The sequence below is a fragment of the Drosophila mauritiana genome, chromosome X, assembly GCF_004382145.1.
Source record: "Drosophila mauritiana strain mau12 chromosome X, ASM438214v1, whole genome shotgun sequence".
Lineage (NCBI taxonomy): Eukaryota > Metazoa > Arthropoda > Insecta > Diptera > Drosophilidae > Drosophila > Drosophila mauritiana.
Genome location: NC_046672.1, coordinates 10685519 through 10707425, shown reverse-complemented (window position 1 = coordinate 10707425; position 21907 = coordinate 10685519). Strand labels below are relative to the sequence as shown.

General features: G+C 45.9%; 2 protein-coding genes across 2 annotated transcripts; both read right to left on the bottom strand.

The window, feature by feature from the left end:
• Window positions 1–1016: 1016 nt before the first annotated feature.
• On the bottom strand, window positions 1017–2701 carry LOC117147181 (tryptophan 2,3-dioxygenase). The gene is made up of 6 exons (XM_033313982.1): window positions 2591–2701; window positions 2357–2517; window positions 2164–2297; window positions 1503–2109; window positions 1318–1411; window positions 1017–1243 (listed from the first exon to the last, which is right to left on the bottom strand). The coding sequence occupies exons 1-6, from the start codon at window positions 2614–2616 to the stop codon at window positions 1126–1128; spliced, it is 1140 nt and encodes a 379-aa protein (XP_033169873.1). The 5' UTR covers window positions 2617–2701; the 3' UTR covers window positions 1017–1125.
• Window positions 2702–5020: 2319 nt separating this feature from the next.
• On the bottom strand, window positions 5021–21147 carry LOC117147260. The gene is made up of 8 exons (XM_033314081.1): window positions 17559–21147; window positions 13696–14131; window positions 11777–11953; window positions 10506–10861; window positions 10033–10436; window positions 9604–9973; window positions 8124–9548; window positions 5021–6864 (listed from the first exon to the last, which is right to left on the bottom strand). Exons 1-8 carry the CDS (start codon window positions 20556–20558, stop codon window positions 6424–6426), a joined length of 6609 nt encoding a protein of 2202 aa, XP_033169972.1. The 5' UTR covers window positions 20559–21147; the 3' UTR covers window positions 5021–6423.
• Window positions 21148–21907: the final 760 nt, after the last annotated feature.

Below are 21907 nucleotides of genomic sequence, written 5' to 3'. Positions count from 1 at the left end.
ACCTGACCGGACAAAAATAGTCGCAGGCATCCGAGCAAATGGGGGGTAGTCCGAAATTGTATTTGCCTTCGGAAATGGCTCACGTAAGCGATTAAAGCGAATTAAGCTTACATAATGCCTTGGAATTCAGTATTGTTCTGTTCTGGTTCCCTTCCCTGGCCATCCCCCCTGGAAGACGACTCTATATGGATGCCGATTCCATTCCCCTACCCATTCAACAAAACTAATTAATTGCACTGTTCGCGAAGGAGTGAGCGGAGTGGACTAGCTCGCCGTCCCGTTCTAATAAATAATAATGAAACTGAAAACTAAGTACTTAAATCTGGGGCTTATCGCCCGAGGAAAAGGCCACTGGCAAAGGTTATGTTTTTGTGTGCTCCATTTGAGCAAACAGCGATAGTCGATTTGGAAAGCTCTCCAAGTTCCAATTGCAAAACTTGAACGTTGAGAAGACGATAAGCAACCTACATATGATCTATTTAAATTTCTAGCCATTCGATTATTAATTTTGTATTTTGTATGATTAATGAGGTTTTGAAGTCGGGTACAAAATAAGTGTTCGAAATGACAAAGCATTTTGGGTTCTGATCTCCAAATATTTTTTGCATCTTTTTATCTTAACTACGTAACTCTTGATTTTACCTTCTATGTTGAAATTAATTTTGCGAATTTGGTAATATAAAAAAATCTGGGAAATTAATTATAGTTTCTCTAAATTGTATTTCATTATGAGTCGTATCTACCTTGCTCTAAAAATATACAATAATCGTATTTTGTCTTTTCGTTTAAAGCGTTATTTTGTAATTGAAATTCTGATATACCATTATTTTGACAAGTATTGGCACTCAAATTTTATGGAATTTAATTTGCTAACGAACTAATAGAAAAGAGCGAGAAAGATAATCAAAATATCTGTGGTCTACTTTTAGGCTGCTGACTCACATATACCCATAAAATATGATTCTAGAGATAGAAAACATTTCCAAGTCAGACTTAAAGAAAAGGAACACAGCAAATGTAATAACAAAGACTAAACAAGTAATTTTATTACACCAAAACGAGAAACAGTAGGTAGAACAAACAACGCATAGCCAAATGATGACCAATTGAATACCCTGCCGATTGTCAGACACTTTTGTTGATCAGTTTCTTGCGAATGGTCTCGTCCAGCGGTGGAATCGCCTCGCGGGGAATCAGGAAAGTGGACAGGTTGAACAGATCGAGAAACACCTTGTAGCGATCACTGAAACCAAAAAAACAAAGGGAGAACAGTTGGAGTTCATTGATCCCCGATATATTCACATCTGCGATGATCACCTGAGAGTGGAGCGCAGATATTGATATCCGGACGAGCCACCAGTGCCCAACTGTTGGGATCCAATCATGCGTTGCACCATGATCACGTGATTATCTGCGGAGGGAATAGAAAGTAGTTGGTTAGGGAAACCAGTCCTAAACATAACATATATTTATAAAAGAGTATCAAAGAATGCAATGCTTACATCTCCACTTGGTTATCAACGAGTCGATGTCCATGAGCAGGGTGAGCAACTGGTGTGGCTGGCTGAATCTGGGTTCATCCCTATAGAAGGTGATCATGATGGCTCCCTGGAGGGCTCGATGGCTAAACCGGCGATCCCCACGTCGCACCAGTGCATCGTGCACCGCCGGATCAAAGATGGAGCGGTAAACCTCGCGTCGCTTCTCGATGTCCATGAGGCGGTAGTTTTTGGCCTTCTCCACGGGCTCCTCCATGGCGCTCTGTACCTGCGCCTCCAGGAATCGGTCGACACTCTCCTGGAACTTGGCCCAGAAGTTGAAGCCAGTCTCCTCCAGCCCGGGCGTCCTCTCCAGCCAGCGCTGCACTAGCTCCAGTAGTGAGGGATCTTTCTCCGAGTTGCGAATCGAATTCCGCGCCTCCTCGTCGCTAAAGACATCCGAATACTTCTGGTTGTACCGCACCCGCTGCTCTGTCAGCACTCCCAGCTTATTCTCGATCAAACGGAACTGCAGCGACTGGAAACCGGATGCGGGTGCCAGGTACTTGCGGAAGTCCATGAAGTCAAGCGGGGTCATGGTCTCCAGAATGGGCACTTGGTCCACCAGGAGCTGTGAAAATGAATCTATAAACGGATTTTGGTAAGAGATTCAGAAAGCACCCACTTTCAGGATCAGAACCACTCGGTTCAGTCGCTTGACAATCTCCAGCGTCTTGGTTTCATCGATGACCTCTGCATCCAACATGTCCCGTATGGAGTCGAACTCAAAGATGATCTGCTTGAACCAAAGCTCGTAGGCTGTGGAGAACGTACTTAAATACCACTGAGTAACTTCATCTAGTTGCAAGCCTACTCACCCTGGTGCGTGATGATGAACAGATGCTCATCGTGCACGGGTCGCTTGTCCTCCTCGGAGAGCATACACTGCGCATCGAGCAGCTTGTCCAGCATCAGGTACTCTCCATAGATTTTGCCCACTTCCGTGGTTAATGGCACCGCCGAATCATCGTGATCGTTTCTGTATGGGTTTGAATTGAATCGCAGAGCTGAAGATCGATTGGCATTCCTGGACAGCACGTGCTGGTGCTCACCCGTTTCCTGCATAGGGACAGCTCATGGTGCTCAGCTCAGATCAGATCGTGACTCCTCGAGCGGCGGATGCTGGCAAACTGATCTCCGCCAGCGGACCGGAGATGAGACCCCAGCGAACCGATAACAAAGCGAAGTGAGAGCTCCAGTTCCGACTGATTGCACAGTCGGCGATCTGGACGATGGGCACTGCCAGATAGGCTGGGAATTATCAATCACTGGAGGTGAAAGTGCGGCGCACACAAATATTTCCCTGAATGGAAGGGAGTCTACAGTACAGTTCAGTGAGAAATGCCAAATCACAGTAACAACTAACTTTACCTAGGGTATAGTCAACTCAGTAGACCATCTCTCAATTTTGAAAAAATGTAACTTAATATTAGAACTCTGCATTTGGAATACGAATTGTTGTTTTCTGTGTTTATGTGGGGTCCAATCTTATTGGTCCTTGAAAATAGGTCAAGGTTGTATTAAAATAAATGGAACATATTTTGATAATTCAAAACTTGTTTTTATACAATCGCACCATACGCAAAAATAGGTAAACAAACATGTCCATACAATCAGAAGCATACAAATCAACTTGTTTGATTTCTGATCACAATAACTGGCAGTTCCCAAAACCCATTGAAAAAGAAGCTGTCATTCACTTGCTTATCGTTTTTATATTTTTCATATATTTCTGGTTTTCCATTTTATTTAAAATGTATCTTTGAGTCATTGGCTCAGTCATATACTTGTTGAAATTTGTTATATACTTGTGCCGTTCGCATCAATTCTTACTTCGATCCATCGCTTACATAATCTTGGTTGTTTCATCCGTTTTATTTGTTGTTAATTACTTTGTTTTATTGGATTTGTTGTTGTTTGCCCCGAGCATATACATATAGCGTAATGTCGGGGCCTTAATATCCGACCTTATTTATACTATTTCTTACACATTTTCTGTTGTTGGTTTTACTTATCTTGCTGCATATCCAAAATCGCAAATCAAGTTCTCAAAGAAATCATTCGAATAGGATACTGTCGATGTTTGTCTCTCTATATATATATATATATATGTATGTTTTGTTCTTCTTATCGGTTTTCATTATATAATTTTCAACTACTTTTGCATAGAAAAAATTGAGTTACATCTGGGAGTAAAACGCAAAAGGTACGGGGCAATTTCATGCGATTTTTTGATTTGGGATTCTTGCAATGTGCTTGGAATTCGTTCAATGCCATTTATGTATTACATAAACATCTAGTATATATCCATGTATATATATATATGTATGCCTGTATGTATATATATACATATATATTTATTTATAATTTATCGCTTTACTCTCGCTCGCTATCTGGCTCTAACTGTATTTATATAATATGCAAATCGCGCTGCGTTTTCTAGTCAATTTCTAGTGTCGGAATCTCTCAGTGGAACCGCGAAAAAGTGCAACGAAAATATTTAACCGAAGAATAAACTAAAAAAAAACTTGAGTATCGAACACCTAAGACCACGCTTTAGTTATCCATTATAGTTAATCGTTAATCGCTCTGTAAATGTCTGTGTATTTAAATCTATGACTAAACTGTTTCGTTATGCGCGCTATCTCTGTCTCTTTCGGCTCTCGCCATCCCTGTCTAACTGGCCGACCAACTATCTAACTCGCTCGCGCGCTCTCACGGAATTGCGTTGTCCTTCTTCATCATTTTCGGCTTCCGTTTCCTGTCAGCGGTAATTTCACTTTAACATTATTGCACTCTTAATTCGTGTTTGCTTTCAATAGTTTTCAATATGTTCGTTATAGACATTAACACAATATCTGAATCGAAATACATTATGCATATTTTATATATGTATGTCTGTATATCATCTTAATGTTTTGTATGCGGGATGCATGCACAAATGCACTTACATCTATGTGTATGTTTTTGTATGTAGACCTATGTTTTTTTTAAAGAGATACGATATTTTCCTCGGTTCATCGTGACTTTGTGTGGTATCTTCTAACATTTTTCGTATGATTGCACGATTTAAATGGTAACTCTATCAACTAGGTGAGATGATTGGGTGGTATGGGATGATTGAGAGAGGTCTGGGATGCAAGCTTTTGGCACTGATGCTCTCACTTTGGGAGAAAGGCGATCGGAGATGCGTGGTTTCACCCGCAGATTTCAATACAACTTGTTAGGTGCTTCAAAGTATGCTTTAAGTTGTGATGATCTCAGTTTCTTGCATACTTTTAGGCACAATCGTGATGAAATCTTCCAGGGTTTCAACATATGTACATCTCTTAGGGTCTGTGGAATGTGGAAGATGTGGAATGCGATGCCGGCTGATCGATCTACAAATGAAACCCAAACAAACTGTAGCTCACAAAGCATAAGTACACATAGATGTGTTCGCCTATAGATTTTACATGTACCATGCTAAAACATGGCGGTACTTTTCTTAAGCGTAGGAAACCAAAAATTGTTGAAAATTTCTTTTAATTTATTATACATAAGGAAAAAAAATAATTAAAACTAAATTGTATACAAATAAAGCCTAAGCCTAAAAATAGTCCTATAATTTCGATACTCATAAAATATATATATATTTATGTTTTTATATAATACTCTCTGCTAAGAGAACTTTTGGAGTTAGCAACAAATTGCACTACATTGAAAATACCTTATAATATCAATTCAATGAAATATAATTAATTATGTATAATTTAGTTAAGCATTCGCATATGTCGATATATAATAATGTATGTTAGTTATTAAATAGATGTGTTTAAAATCAAATGCACTTCTTATTGAGCAAAACTCGGTTTCCTTGGCTAACAGCAAAAAAAAAATGGAATTAAAAATAATGTTATGACATATCTTTGTTTTGGGTTTAACTTTGTTAAATATAATCATTATAGCTTAATTAACTCTTTCTTGGTTTTGTTGTGTTTTTGTTGCGGTTGTTGTTGTTTTTGTTTTTGCATTACTAGCACCCAGCATGTACATGCTCGAAATAAATTCATGTGATTTGGTTGTGTTTTGGTTTAGATTTTCATCCTTTCTTCACTACACTCGACTAAAGATTAATACCTATTAAATTAAATCCTCGACGACAAGGCTGAACTTAAACATTACTTTTTGGAGCATTGCATAACGTGGAGTGATTCACTTTGGATCTCGTTGATGGAGCTGGTTGTAAACGGTGCAACCGCCGTTTCGTTTCCATGATGCACATAGTATCAAAATTATTTTGATGCCGCTGCATCGTTTACCACCAACTTTAGATGTTTATTTTGTTAATTCTATTTTAATGGGCGTGTTAAAAACCTCAAGAGCTTCGAAACCACCTCAAAAACGCTTTAAAGTGTGCTATACACTTCAGAACGAATTCTTCTTGCATCTATCAAAGAAACTTAAGTGATTTGAAAGCTTTGAAGGTTCGTAGCGACAGGCCGTACTGGAGTATTTGTGACACACACGTCCAGCGACACAAAGATACTGACAACACGGTTACGGATACAGATAATGATAATCATACTGAAGCGAAAACAGATACGGTTACGCTTACAGATACAGATAAAGATACAGATACACTGCCTAAACGGAAGATCAAACTGATTCAAAAGCGCTCGCTAGGGTCAACTGAGGGGCAACTGAAATCAGCGGATGGGACCTGATGGGAACTCGAGGACTCAATCACGGACTCCGTTTCGGATTTGCAATACCGCGGGGCGGGCGCTCATCTGCCGCCCATGCCGCCGCTACCCAAATGCACTGAAGTCGCTGACATTTCGACAAGTTGACACTGGCGGCGCTCGACAATGACCGCCGCTGGCATCGACTATTCGAGCGCGGGTCATACGTTCATCGCATAGTACACGGATCCCTGGGCCTGGGCGCCCACACCAACTCCTCCGGCGACCTGTTGCTGTTGCTGCTGCTGTTGTTGCTGCTGCTGTATCTGCTGCTGCTGCTGCTGCTGTTGCTGCTGCTGCTGCTGTTGTTGTACCGCTGCTGCCGCCGAAGTTGGCGACACCATGGCATTGCAATCGCTGTGCGATACGGCGGCCGCTCCTTCGGGCACTCCGCGCTCGCTGAATCCTGGCATTCCGCCATCCGGTCCAAATTGATAGTGTCCCTGCATCAGGCGCTGCTGCTGTTGCTGCTGCTGCTGATGTTGCTGGTGCTGCTGTTGGTGCTGGGCATAGTGGGCGGCATGGCCCCGCCCACTCACCACATGCAACTGCATGCCGGGCAGGGCATAGCCAATGGGCACACGAATCGTCTGCTGGGTTACCTGTTACCGGGTAGAAAGTAAATAGTGTTAATTGGGTCTGCTTTTGAGTCTTACATTGTAACAAATTAGATAATTTTAACCTATTAGGTCAAATATTATCAAAAATAATCAAAATTCTCGTCAAAATTGTGGATATGGAATACCATAGGCCTCTTTGAAGTCATAATTTAATACGAAATCGATTGGCATTCCAATTTGGTGATTTAAAATTTTTCACATTTTTTGCAAATTTTTATGATGGTACCCCTTACAAAAAATGCGAAAATTTTGCCAAAAACTATTTTAACGGAGTCTGTTCAAAAGTGATAGGGATGGTTAGAATTTGTAATTAGGAGCAAAAAACGGTACTTCTTTAAGGTGTGTGACCACTTTTGGCCAAGTTATACTCAAAAAACTCAACTTAAAAATTCTTTTTTTTGCCTAAAATCATTTCCCTAATTTTTTGAGAAAAAAATATTCGGTATTTTGATCAAAACATTGGGATTAGTAACCCAAATATGGAATGTCATACCTCGTTGAGTTTGTTTTTTAAATCCCAATCGATTTGCATTCAAGTTTGGTAATTCTAGGATTTTTAAATTTTTCGCAAATTTTGATGATGGTACCCCTTACAAAAAATGCAAAAATTTGACCAAAAATTAATTTTACAAAATCAGTTTAAAAGTGAAAGGGGTTGTTAGTATTGGTTGTAAGGAATACAAAATGGTACTCCTTTTTGCTCTGTGACCATTTTTAGTCAAGTTATAGCCAAAAAAGCCAATTTAAAATTTAAGTTTTTTGCTAAAAATAGTTTCCCAGATTTTTTGTAAATAAAATATTTGGTATTTTGATCAAAACTTTGGAAATAATAACCCAAATATGGAATGTCATACCTCGTTGAGTTTGTTTTTTAAATCCCAATCGATTTGCATTCAAGTTTGGTAATTCTAGGATTTTTAAATTTTTCGCAAATTTTGATGATGGTACCCCTTACAAAAAATGCAAAAATTTGACCAAAAATTAATTTTACAAAATCAGTTTAAAAGTGAAAGGGGTTGTTAGTATTGGTTGTAAGGAATACAAAATGGTACTCCTTTTTGCTCTGTGACCATTTTTAGTCAAGTTATAGCCAAAAAAGCCAATTTAAAATTTAAGTTTTTTGCTAAAAATAGTTTCCCAGATTTTTTGTAAATAAAATATTAGGTATTTTGATCAAAACATTGCTCATTTGTACTATAGATACACCTTATTTGTACCATATTTATACCAACTTCACTCACCTGCTGGTACTCGAGGATGTTTTGGCGCTGGATGTGCGCCAGCTTGGGATCGCCGCTGCTGCTGGCGGCGAACTGGGAGTAGGTCTCCGCGTTGTACGGGATGAGGACCATGGTCTGATGGTAGTTGCGCAGCGGGGGAGGCGACTCTGGCCGCCGGGTGGGGCTCCTGGCGAAGTGGCTGCTGTAGCTGCTGTGCTTGCTCTGCTCGATGGCCGTGGCGGTGGCGGTGGCCGTTGCCGTCGCCGTGACACTCTGACAATTTTGGGCGGCTGCAGCGGCGGCGTACAGCAGTGATGCATCATCGGCACCGCCGGCGGAAGTGGCGCCCTGCTGGATCATCGTCTGGCGGAACATGGTGCCGGCGGGCAGGGTCTGGTAGTAGGTCTGCTGTATGGCAGCCGCATCCATGGGGAAGCGCTGCTGTTCCCCGGTCTCGCTGTAGAAGCTCCACGTTCGCTGCTCCGTTTTCTGCAGCGCGGCGGCCATTTGTTGCTGCAACTGCTGCTGATGTTGCTGATGCACCGCCTGCTGCTGATGTTGCTGTTGCTGCTGTTGCTGCTGCTGCTGTTGCTGCTGCTGCTGCTGCAAGTTCTGTGGCACATTCTGCGGCGAGGGATTCTGCTTGAGCGTATTGGGCATGGCATAACCCTTGACCGCATGCTGCACGGGCTGGCTATTGACCACCGTGGGTATCGCCGCGCTCAGCTGCTCCTGCATCTGGGCTAGGATCTCGTTGGTCGAACTGAACTTGGGCTTGATGCCCCGCACCGAGGGACGCTTGTTGAACCCATAGTCGTTCTGCTCGTCATCGTCGCTGCTGGCCTGCGATTGACTGGGCTCGGAGCCCGCTCCCGTGTACCGCTTCTTGAGCTGCTCGGTCCGCTTGGCGTCTGCCTGGGCAAAGGCGGCCAGTTCGTCCTGCTCCTGCCGCCCGGCGGCCTCCTGACCCGGTGTTCCGGCAATCACATCGGGTGCCACCTTGCGAGCATCCTCTCCGGCACCAAGTCCTCCTGCTCCCCCACCACCTCCGGCGGCAGCCAATCCTTGGGCCAATCCCTGCGCCGCCATGGCAGCCGCATGCTGGGCAGCGGGATCTCCAGAGGCGGCAGCGGCTGCAGCCGCACCCAGTAGCTGTCCCATATTAAAGTCAGCCGCCGCAGCGGCGGCGGCATAGTGGGCGGCATGCGCATGCGTGTGGGCGTGGCCATGGGCATGCGGATGAGCAGCAGCTGCAGCGGCCAATGTGTAGTAGGAGGATAGGTCGTCCTTGTTCCCAGCCACACAGGCGGTCAGGGGAGCCAAAGTGGAGGAGAGGAACTGGCGCTTCGGCTCCGTTTGGCGGGGCGGAGTGCGGTGGATCTGCGTGTGCACCACCGGCACCTGGATGCCCATGCCCAAGTCCGGAGCAGCGGGACAACGGCACTCCTGCAAGGAATATAACTTAAGAACTTTGTATGAGCTAGAAGGGAAGAGCACTCACCTGTGGTATGATGACTATGGGATTCTCCTCCATTTCCATGATCTTCTCCTGCTTCTTGTCGCGGTTGAAGATGTCAGCGATCTTCTTGTAGGCCGAGGATCCGCTCGAGGAGCTCGACACGGAGCTGCTCGGCGAGAAGCTCTTCTCGCCATTGACGAACTTGTGAGCTTGTCCAGAGCCAGGCACCGGATTGGGATTCTCCTCGCCGGCGGGACTGTTGCGCTGGGCCAACTCATCGGCACGTTCGGCCACAGACTCAGCATCCTCGTCCACAGCCCGCTGCAGTTCCTCGGCCAGATCCTCGTCGATGTCGCAGGTCAGCTGCTTGATGCGCTCCTCCAGCGAAATGTCCGATTTGACAGCCTTTTTTCTAAAGGGAATTATGTTCAATAAGATTACTTAGTTACCATATGAGTATCTATCACTTACTTAATCAGCGATCGTCGCAGTATATTGCGCTCCATGCTCCTTCGCAAGGTGTCGGAGTCACCACAGCTTCCAGGCAAGTGGGTGACCAGGCAGCCAGCCCGCTTGGACTCATCGAAGGCCCGTAGTGCCTCCGAGGTGAGCACAGGTGCCTGATGAGCCGAGACGCTCGGGAAGAGTTGGCGCACCGCCGAATTGGGACGCAGGGCGTTGTTGAAGAGCGTCGAGTGCTTCTTGATCGGGATTAGCTCGTTGATCTGGTTCTCGCTGTCGTCCAGGTCACCGGCCAGGGACTGAGCATCGCTATCGGTGCCGGCATTCGCCTGATCCTCGGTCACAAACCGCACCGAACGCTTGGTGCCACCGCTCTCGTCCTCCGATGTGGTATTGTTCTGGTCATCCGACTGCTGCTTGAAATGGAAAACATGGAGTATTAGTAGATATCCATCGATAGCTAAGCCCACTGGGTAACTGACCTGTGAGATCGAGTCCTGCTTCCATAGTTTGCCGCCCTTGAGGATGCCGCTGATCTGCGTGGGTGATGTCTCCTTGGGCGGTATGGGTGGCGGTTTCTGTGCCTCGAACTGTTGCTGTTCCGTTGCGGATATTGATGCGGATGTGGATGTGGATGCGGTTGCCGCTGCTGCTGCGGCGGCGGCTGCTGCTGCAGCTGCTGCTGTTGCACTCGCCTTGGCCGGCAAGGCGGGCGGTAAGGCATCAGCTCCAGTGGCGGACGCAGCTCCAACCGTTGGCGCGGCGGTGCCAGGTGCAGGGGCGGATCCAGCGGTTGCCACATCCTCGTGCGCCTCGCGGATGATCCGACGCTCGGTCACTGTGGTCATAGTGGTAATGGTTTCAACAACAAATCGCTTATTTTTCGAGGACTGATGGCTACTGATGGCCGTAGCTGGAACTTGAGCTTGAACGGGAACCGGGACTTGGGTGGCTGTTCCATGGGCGGAACTGGAGCCTGAGCCGGAGATGGATCCGGAACTGGCCTTGCTACTGCCCGAATCCTTTCTAGCTTTCACCACTACACGTACGAGCAGTTAGCATTACGCAAAACCATTGGAAGGCATAGTATTTTTTTTTGTTTTTTATTTTAGAATTTTTATTGGAACATTGAGATCGATCGATGTCGATATGGAGATCGTGAATAAGGAATGCTTGATATGTACACGATAATCGAATAATTGGAGAAGCGATTTATGGGTCGTTTGGCTGATACTCAAATATTATATCTTGGATGGAATTTTATTTTTATTTATGAGAAATATGCACACATTAATAGCATTTTAATTGGGAAACTGAATTCAAAAGCTTAAGCTGCAAGTTTATAGCTTCTATAGGTTGTCTTTCTTAACTTTCTCGATCAACATATTTATTAAATAATTATAGCTAAATAAGCTAATATTATGTTAAAGTTGAGATATGTTTCAAGCATTTTGGCCATTTCAAAGCCGTTAAAATAGATATGAATCGTTGATTTTTACATTGCTTTGCTTTAAAATGGAAAAACTCAATGTCCAATGCTAAATGGCCAATGCTCGGATGGGAAATTTTTAATAGACCTTGATGGCATTCCAATCGAAATCGGAGATCGAATATGAAATGTGCAAAATGGCCATGTGGCGCTTGCTAGCTGTGCATAAATGCATGATAAAGCCAATATGAAGACTTGGATTCGGATTTGGATATGGATATGGATTTGGATAGGTTCGGGGCTGTCTATTGGCTGATATCTTACCTCCAGTGGGCGATGGCTTGTACTGCGATTGCAGGACGTATTTGGGCCGCTCCTCGCCGGCGATGATCTCCTTCTGGGTGATCCGGCGCTCCGGGGAACTGGTGTGCAGCGGCAGAATGGCCACGGCGGGCACACCCAGTGGGGTCATCTCCTCCGGACACTGCGGGGAGCTGCATTCTGTAATGTGAAATGAATTAATTAGATACAGCGAGTTAAAGAGTGATAAAAGTCATATGTTCATAAAATAGTTATTATAGTTATTAGTTATTATATCATTGGCATGGGTTAAATTAGCTTTTAATTGATTAATTAATACACAGATAGGGCTTAAAGTGTGGACACCTATGCATGGCCACCTCAAGTGACTATATCACATCAAATAGATACACCGATGATAAATTGGCGTTCAGATTCGGGGAACTTCCGCCTGTTGCTTCTGGAGCGGAAGTGCGCTTGAAGGATCGGTATGGGCATAGCGTTTGAGTGGCCAGCTCTCAGTTCTCGAAGTTCGATGGCCACATCCGAACATGTTTTGGGCATTTGTATAGGGGGCGATCTGTGGGCTTGTCGCTGGGGGCTTGTCGCATTCGCGGTTCGTTACGCGCAACAATTAATGAGTAGTGCTCCCTAGAGAGGAAAACCCCGGCAAATGCCCTGCCCGGCAAAAAAATAAATAAAAAACAAGAATACGAATATAAAATAAACAAAACTCTCCCCTATTTCCCCCTATTTTCCACCGCTTCCCGTTTGTCTCTTTGGCAGCCAATAAAGCGTGACCACCGACATTAATGCAAATGCCTGCCATTCGAAACATCCTTTTAGGGAGTTAGCTATCCGATTCGATTCGATTCGAACCGAAGTCAAGTTGCCGTAAATCAATCAATAGAACCGACTCGATGAAAATGCGGGCGACTTGGGCAAACAAACCCCGAAAATGCCATCCGAATTATTTATGGCGCAAACCCGAAACTTTAGCGATTTCATTTGGTTGACTAAATGCTTTCGTTGCCGATACACGGCGTCACCATGGAATTATACCCATAGTTATGGCATTATTATATGGCCAAAGTGGCAATCGTTAGCCATTGAGGGGCATATCGGTTATGCCGAAAGGTGCCTTTTACTTTCTTTGATTAATTGCCAAGTTGTGAGAAATATTTGAGTAAATAGTGCCTTAGGCGCTCAGCTAACCATTCCTCCATGCAACCATTTTGAGTCCAATAACTCTGATGATGTATACATATACATATATGCTAAGGACCTTGGAGTTGTGTATATCTGTTGTGTGCTCTCTTTATTGACACTCCACTGTCCGGCCTGTCTGAACGTCTGTGAACCCGACTGCCCAGCCAACACAGCCCACTACCCACACCCCATTGGCCATCTCCAACTTTACCGAATTAAATTAACTAGAAAATTACAAGAGCAAGTGCAGCGAACCAGCAGCGGCGTAGCAGGAAGCATTAAAAATGGCGTCCAATTTAAAGGACCCCGAGGCCGTTGGTCGCAGGACGAGGAGCTGTACTCCCAGCCAAGCTGGGCAGGATGTCAACGGGCAACGACGAGCAACGAATGTTTGCATAAATAATTCATAATTAGATTACACAAAGGCAAACGAAAGCGTTTGTGAATGAAAAGAACGCAACTCGTCCTCGTTCCCGCGGGATTCCCACTAATTGCATTGCGGCATGGAGTTGGACTCGGAGTTGGAGTTCTAGTTGGATGTGGATGTGGATGTCGATGGTGTCATGACCCCCATAAAATACGGCATCTAGTCATGTATATCAGAGCACAAACGCGGTCGTATCCCTTGATTTTGAGCCATATTTCAAACCAACCAACAGCTGTCACATGACAAGTTTCACAATTTAGATGGAACTACCCATGAGGCACCGTTTTCTCGCAGTGCAGCCACTCACCTGCTTCCTGGAGCTGTTTGGCCGCACATTCGGCGCACTCGGCACACTCTGTGCAAACGCCCTGGAGGTCCTCCTCCGACTGCTGCTGCTGCATGGCTCCATGATGCGGCTGCTGATGCGACTGTTGCTGCTGCTGCTGTTGTTGCTGCTGTTGCTGCTGCTGCTGCTGCTGTTGCTGCTGCTGTTGCTGAGCAGTGCCAACGGGCGGGGGTGGGGGCGGTATCTGACCGCTTGTGGTGTTGCGGGCGGCCAGCATTGCGGCTCGCTGCTGCTGCAGCCGCTGGATGACCTGCAGCTGCTGCAGGTGCTGCGCCCCAAAGATGTGACCGCTCAGGGCGCCGCCGAGCGTGTTCTTCAGACTGCTGTCCTTGTAGCCATCGGGCGGACTGAGTGCCGCATCGTCGACGAACTCAATTGGCGGCTGGTATTTGGGACTCTAAAACAAACAAAAAAAGGATGGAAAGCATAACCAAATTAGTCGGAGGTGGACAGGCTAAGTGAATAATGCTCGTAAGCCGTGTTGCATCACCGCAAATTAAGCTAATTGAGTTGTTTGGTCGTCAGCAGCATCGTGTCCTTGCGCACATTTATGCACGTACATCCGTATGTACATCCTATATGCAAGTGCTTGTGCATGGACAGGATCTAAGCACTGGGATGACGAAGTGGGCGCCATAAATCAGCGTTAAGCCCGTGCTTTCTGCTCCTGCCACTGTGAAATATAACCATGCCCCTAATGGCATAGTTAGTTAGCCACATATCTGATGGATATATTTCAACTGCTGATATGGCGAAGCCTACAAGGCGAGTGGAGTGCAACTAAAGGCGATTGGACACACTTTACGATATGGGAAATTACCCATTTTCATTTGCAGTAGATACTTTATTTTATGAAAACCTCATACACTCCACGAGTAATCTTTTACCTTTCCATAATATATCATTTTATATGACACCAGCAAGTAATGCACATATTTCCCTGTAATCTGTGCACTTTTCCATCTGAAGAGTCAGGGGCAGCAACAAAAGACCAGAAACTTAATTCTCAGGGAGGAAAAAGGGGAAAAAGCTGGAAAAGAGTTGTGCTGCACATGTAAAAGTTGCCAGCGATTTCGAACTCCATTCTGCCGGAATTCCCCCGGGAACGGCCAAAATCCTGTTTATTTGCAACTGCAGCTGGCTGCAATGTCTAGACAAGGATCTCACTGTTCTTCCTCTATGCATTTTCAATTTTTTTCGTATTTGTGGCAGGGGGGGGGGTCGGTAGTCCTGTCATAACTCTGCCTTGAGAGGCGAAAACTTTTGCATAAATACGGCGTATTCTTTCTCCGGTCAAGGATGTGGCTAGCTAACTGTCTGTGTGTTATGCAACGTGCTCGGCAAACTTGTTACACACACTAAATGCATATTAAACTCTTCAGAGAGCCCACAGACTCACACCCGCACACACACACCGACACATCGAGGAGGGGACATGCTCAAGAAGCGCCAAGTCAAGTACATTGGGCGCCCACACTGAGAAAAATAAGCACAACAAGAAAGTGGCCAAAGTTTACCTAGGCAAAGCGAGCAAAAAGTGAGCTGCAAAACACTTGAAGATTCAAAAATAACAAAGAATACAATATACTTTTTAGACACCTTTCAGATTGTGAAGCTTTACAACTTTTTATAGCCATTCTAAATACACTAGAATATTTTCAAACGACCTTGCTTAAAAACCGATCACACATATATAATTCCATTAGAACTTCAAGAGATTTTTGGGGTATCCTAAAAATGAGATCCTTGATAACTTTTTAAGTCTTTTATTCGCATTCCTAAAAGGGAAGGGTCAGCTTCATTGGAAACCCATGGGACTCCATAAATGCCCCGCCATATAAATGAATGAGTGTTCTGGACTCGAAAATGAATCTTTCTTTTTTCGCGATGCACTCTCGGCCGAGGCTCTCAGACAGGACCCTGTGCCAGGACATCAGGACATCGGGACATCAGAGGCGGGCCGAAGTAGATAAGCAAAAAAGCGGCGCACTCAAGTGTCGCTTATGTGGCAGCAAATTGAAATTTAAACGCAACTCGAGGGCCGCTCAGGATCGATACGAGTGTCGAGGTGAGAGTGGCAATGATGGCATAGTGCGGTATGGTGTGATAAGGGGTGTGATAAGGGGAAGGGGTGTCGGGTCATGTGGATGCATCCATGGATATAATGATTGCTGGGCTGCTAGGAAGGAAGGAATGTCCGAATATTGGCGGCAACTTTCCACCACGTCCTTAACACATATAACGAACGCCCCATGTTCATCACGATAGGACGCAATTCATAAAACAATCTATCACACAGTCTTTGCATGGGTGGCTTGGCTGGGCGTTTTCCTATATTCCATAAAGGGGGGGTGTGGGGCTCGACAACAATGTCACTGGTTGTTACTGCAGTTTCGAGTTACTGGCACAAGAAAAGCATTTTGTATAAAAGTTCTTAAGTGATTTATACACACTTGCCAATAGAGAATGCGAGGACAAACGCGCAGCTATTATGTACGTACGTACACCCATACATCCTGACGACTAGGATGTGTATCTCAATGGATGATGTGATGTGGAAATGTGGGCGTGGACGGGGAGTCCTGCGGCTTGACTCCTACTTGACTGCCACTTGGGCGGGTGAAACGAGGACACTGTGGCTGCTCTGCTGTCCTTTTGTTTTCCTCAAATTCTACATCCCCACAACCGCCCACACACACACACATACACTGTGATAACACACAAAAGTTGGACAGCGTTTTTGGCGTAATTAACATGAAAAGCGGCTTGGCTAAGACGAAGGCCCATTTCCACATCCACCATGTCACACTGCTGGCTGGGAGATAACGAACAAATCGCTGAATTGAAAAGGAAAATAAACTTCGGGCTCCTCCTAATTGCGAATATTGTGCGACGAGGATGTAAATCTCAGAGTTTTTCGAGTGTGCTCAAAGGCAAGAGATAAGCCAGTTAAAGTTCTCGGTCTTAAGTTCATTATTTTTATGATTTTCCCCAGAACGCATAGCACATCAAACACGAAGCTGAACTAATTTAAATAGCAAATCATAATGGCAGGAATACAAATCGATTTAAGTGGAAATAGTGCGTACTTACTTACAATTTGCAACCTATTAAAAATGGCTTTGATTGGCTTTCCGAGAATTCCAAGACGAGACGACTTCGCAGTAAGAATAATGCAGTTGCAAGGGAAATACTACGTGAATATATAAAAATCAACCCGGTTTCGAAGTTCAAATTGACAAAAGCACGTCATCGGCCGGCGAAGAGCACTGCTCCACAGCCAACTGGCAGTTGCACACGAAGTGAGTAAGTAATAAACCAATTTAAGTTGGCGACCCCCAGTGAAATGGGATAGTGAAAAGACCGAGGTCCGTTTCAGGTTGCCCTCATTAGCCAAGGCAAAACGGTGGCCCAGACCACCACCACTAGCTACGGCACCAGATCGAAGTCCAAACCCATTCCAAGTCCAAGCCCAGCTAAGCAACTCGAACTCGACGAGGTGGGAGACAGCTAATCGGCTTATACTTGGAATCGAACTGCTTGTCCGGACTGGAAAGGAAATGCAATGGGCTTCTTGAAGGATAAAATCGGTAAAATTGCAGCTAATACTCATATTGCTCTGTGGCCTATTATTAAGTCAGAAACACATTAATAATCTAGTTAAAAGATAAGTTACAGCAATCGAATAATCCTAGGCTACAATCAACTCCCCTGAGCACGACGAATAACAAATATAACTAAGCCAAATGAATCCCTTTATGATGTGAAAACCACTGAGATCCTTGGAGATCCCGTTCCGCCCAAGATCCATTGTGCGCACTCACCTGTGGCGTCCTGCCCTCACCCGCCTCGGCAGGATTGACGGCATAGTTGCACTGGCAACCCTCCTCGCAGCACAGACGCACCAGCTCGTGCTCGCCGCAGGTGCATGGCTCCTCGTCCTCCTCGTCGTAGGCGCAATCCTCGCGTATCAGGATTATGTAGTCCGCTTCAAAGAACTCGTTGCGCGTCTCATCGAAGACGACGCGATTCTTGCGTGCCGGCGGCGGTCGATTTGGCTTCTTGAGCAGGCCGCGCAACTGACCATTCACCTCGCGCATCTTGTTGCCGTTGGTCAGGTGGGTGGGATGTGGGATGATTCGATGATCCGGGCGTTCTAGATGGGCTGCTGTAGCGCTAACGATGCCTCTGGCGGCGCAAGTGGACGTGTTCTGATCCCGACTGGCTAGGCACTCATGGCACTGGCAGGCTCTTCCACAATCAAACTCCTCCTGGCTATCCGAATTCGAATTCGAATTCGTATCGCAATCGGAATAGCTTTCGAATAACAAGTACTCCTGTTGCTCGCTAACGAACTCGGCCAGCAGTTCGTCGTAGCACTGGAAACTACTGGTGCCAGCGATATCCTGCTGTTTCCGGTTCCGGTTATTGCTATTCAAATGCTGCCACTGCAATTGGCGGGCGACCTTTAGATACTCGCTAAATCGCTGCACATCGAACTCGCTGAGCGATGTGCCAAAATCACCGGCCTCCTTGCAACTCGGCTGAGCTGGCACAAAGGCAGAGCGCCTCAAGCAATCCTCCGTGGAAGCGACGTGCTCCTCGCTATCCGTTTCGATTTCAATCACCACTTGGTCCTGGTTCTGGTTTTGGTTGTGGGTCTGGTTCTCGTTCTGGTTATGGCTCTCCGCCTCCGCCTCTGCCTCCTTCTCCGCCTTCTCGATCCTGCGCACTGGGCACTCGGAGTGCGTATTCAGCACGAAATGTTGCTCCTTGGGATTTTCAGCTGTTTGTCTGTCGCTGTCTGTTGTTTCGCTTTCATTTGGCAATGGCGCTGCGAGTATAGCATCCACATTTAATTGAATTGCACTTGGGTCCGCGATAATTGCTGCAATCGCCTTATTGTCTACGCCTTGAGTGGATTGGGTTTGGGCTTGGGCTTGGGCTTGGGCTTGGGTTTGGGTTTGGGCTAGCTGCGTTTGGCTGGGGCACTGGAGTTGGGGTTGTTGGCTGGTATCGCTATCGGTATCTGGGGGTAGTTTCTTTGTTATGCTTATTGTTTGTTGCTCCTGCTCCTGCTCCTGCTCCTGCTCTTGCTCCTTCTGCTTTTGTTGTTGTGGTCTCAAGGATGCCTTTACACAATCAATGCTACTACAACTGGCCACGCGTCCCTGAAAATTGTATTGCAGTCGCTTTAAGCGCTGACTGGCCACAAAATCCTCGCCCAAATCGTGCTCAAAATCGATGAGATCCTGCTCAATACAGCTTGTTGCTACTGCTGCTGCAGTTGCTCCTGCTGCTACTGTTGGTACTGTATCGCCCACCAAGGACTCGCAATCGATGAGCTTCTCCTCGGATGTTGCACTTAAATCGCTGGGCTTTGACTGGTTGCCGTTGTCATTGCATGTTGCTGCTGTATCTGGGATGCTGCTCCTCACGTAATCCAGAGGCCAGGAACTTTTTTGTGGGCGGACAGCAGCAATGCCAGCGACATTATCAACGCCACCACATCCAGTCAAGGATGAGTTGCTGCTGGCTGGTGGCTCGTGGGGTCGCTGGTTATCGTGGGAGCAGGGAGGGTACTGAGAATATGGCAATGACAATGGCGCCTGCCCCGCCTCCTGCTGCTCCTCCTGCTGCTCCTTTTTGAAGCTTAAGGTTGCTGCTGCTACTGCTGTTGCTGTTTCTACTGTTGATGCTGCTGCTGCTGCTGCTGCTGCTGCTGCATCTATCTCAACACTTTCACTGGGATAAAAAAAATGATGTGGCCCGCGAGCAGGCAACGCGCTTTGCCTGATTTTTTGCACAAATTTTTCTGTACGTCGCGCGTCGTCGTCGTCGTCGTCGTGGTTGTTGTCGTTGTTGGTTTCGTTGTCGTCGTTGTGACTGCCAATTTCGTCGCCAGTTTGGCCAACGCTTTGCGACGACTTTTCGTTGGACTTTTGGCCACTTTCTGGCACGTTGCGTATGCCACAAGGACTGGGGCAATTGATTTCCACCGATTTTTCACTGGACTCAATCAATTTGCACAGCTTTTGGCCAGAATTCGTTGACGGTTGGCTGCTGCTGCTGCTTGCTGACTTGTGTAGCTGCTGCCTCTGCTGCTCAGCTGCGACGACTGCTGCTGCTGCTGCTGCTGCCACAAGGTTGGCTTTGAAAAGCTCACTGCCAATTGTAGGTATTGAGCAGGCGCTGCTCCCCCTCTTGCCGTTGTTGTTGTTGCCACTGGTGTTGCTGCTGCTAACTGTCACATTGGGTGGTTGCAGGTATGCGCCTGCGCTCACGCTCTGCCTCTCATGCTCGAGTTGCGCGTACTCACATTTCGTGGCCACTTCCGTTGCTGAGTTGTCGCCAGTGTTGTCGCTGTTGCAGCTAGTGTTGCTGCTGTTGTTGCAGCTATTGTTGGTATTGTTGCTGCTGTTGTTGCAGCTAGTGTTGCTTCTAGTGTCGCTGTTGTTGCTGCTCCTACTGTTGTTGCAGCTAGCGTTGTTGCTGCTGCTGCTGCTTCTATTGTTGTTGCTGTCGCCCTTGTTGTTGCCAGTGTATTCAGCACGCGCACGCGCCTCCACCGCAACTATCGCCGAGTGGCACTGCTGACGCAGCTCGTCATGGACGGCAGCAACATTGTCGCGTGAGTTGCGTGCCTCGCATGCCAAGTGGCCCGAGAGCCCGCAGCTTGGGCCTAGTCCACCACCAGTTGTATTGGCCATAGATGATGCTGCTGCTCCAACCGCCTGATTATCCTTGCCACTGGATCTGATTTTGCCACCGCCGCATATCGGCTCATTTGCCAATGCCAGCGTCAACATGTCCACAATCAGCATGATCGTGTGGCACAAACCATGGACGTAAATGTGGGCTATCAGTTATTCCAGCTTATGGCTGGGAGTTTTCACTATGGCCAGTTCCCACCAGCACAGGAACAAAGCCGCCCAAAGAGACACCAGTTGAATTTTCCGCCTTCGCTTATGCTTTGCATAAATTACAAGAAAATTTCACACAAACACACACACACACACACACAATCGCAAACGTGGGCCCGGGAAATTTCATTATTGTCCGTGGCACTTGTCGTTGGCGAACAGGTGCGCAGGGTCACTCGAGCGCATCCTGTTTGTCCCAGGACCAGATAGTAGTCGTTATTATCTTTTTTTTTGTTTTGCTGTTTTTGTTTTGGGGGTTGACTGTGGTGTGCGGTGTGTTGAACGTTACGCGCCACTGCAGCCAAACAAAAAGCCAGCAAAACACCACCGGCACAAAAAAAAAACGGAACATAAACAAAATACGAACAAAATTATCAAGCTATTTATTTAATTTTCTTCCCGGTTTTCGGTTTTCGGTTTCTCGGTAAAAAATGGGTTGGTTTTTTTCTTTCTTTCTTGTTAAACGCGCGACGCACGTCCGAACGCGAATCGTGACGGAAGTCGACTGAGCAAACGCAGAGCGACTCGACGACGGAAAATTAAGCCGTCTTCGTCGCGATCTCGGCCTTTTTCTCTGCCGAGCGAAGCACAGTGGGTTAAAGTTCTACAAAGCACTTAGTAAATTGGGTGGGGTATGTTCAAATGAAGGATATTAACGAGCAGGATAATTGGTGGGTGCACTTATCGAAGCTCAAGAGATAATTAAGATATTCAAATCTTATACAGTTTCAAGTAAGAGAGTATAATTCTTTTACGCAGTTGCTGTAAATCAGTTCTTCCACTTTAAGGCAGAAGAGATATGCTATCAAAAAATATAAAACAATAAGAAAGCGGCCTTCTCTTCAAAATCGAACTGCGTATACTTTATACCTATTTAAAAAATTTTTTTTTTTTTGAGACTTTTTGATATGCATACCACTGTGCTGTTTCGCTGTCTCGGTGGCGCATGCGCAAAAAACCGAGCAGAATGACGAAGAAAGGTAGCGGAAGAAGCAGAAACAGAAGCAAAGGTGGTTGCTGCATGTAAGTCGAGCAACGGAAACGGGTGTCCAGTGATGCCAGCCTAGCTACTTTTCCGATCAACTCACAAAATGCTACCCGTAACTGATACTGAACATACTGATACTGATGCAATTAAAATAAGCTGAATTTAAAACTACTTTGAAAGAGATTCAGCTGACATTTCTTCTTCGAATTGAAATAGAATGGAAAGAACTGTAAAGAATAGGAAAGATCATATACCTGTTCTT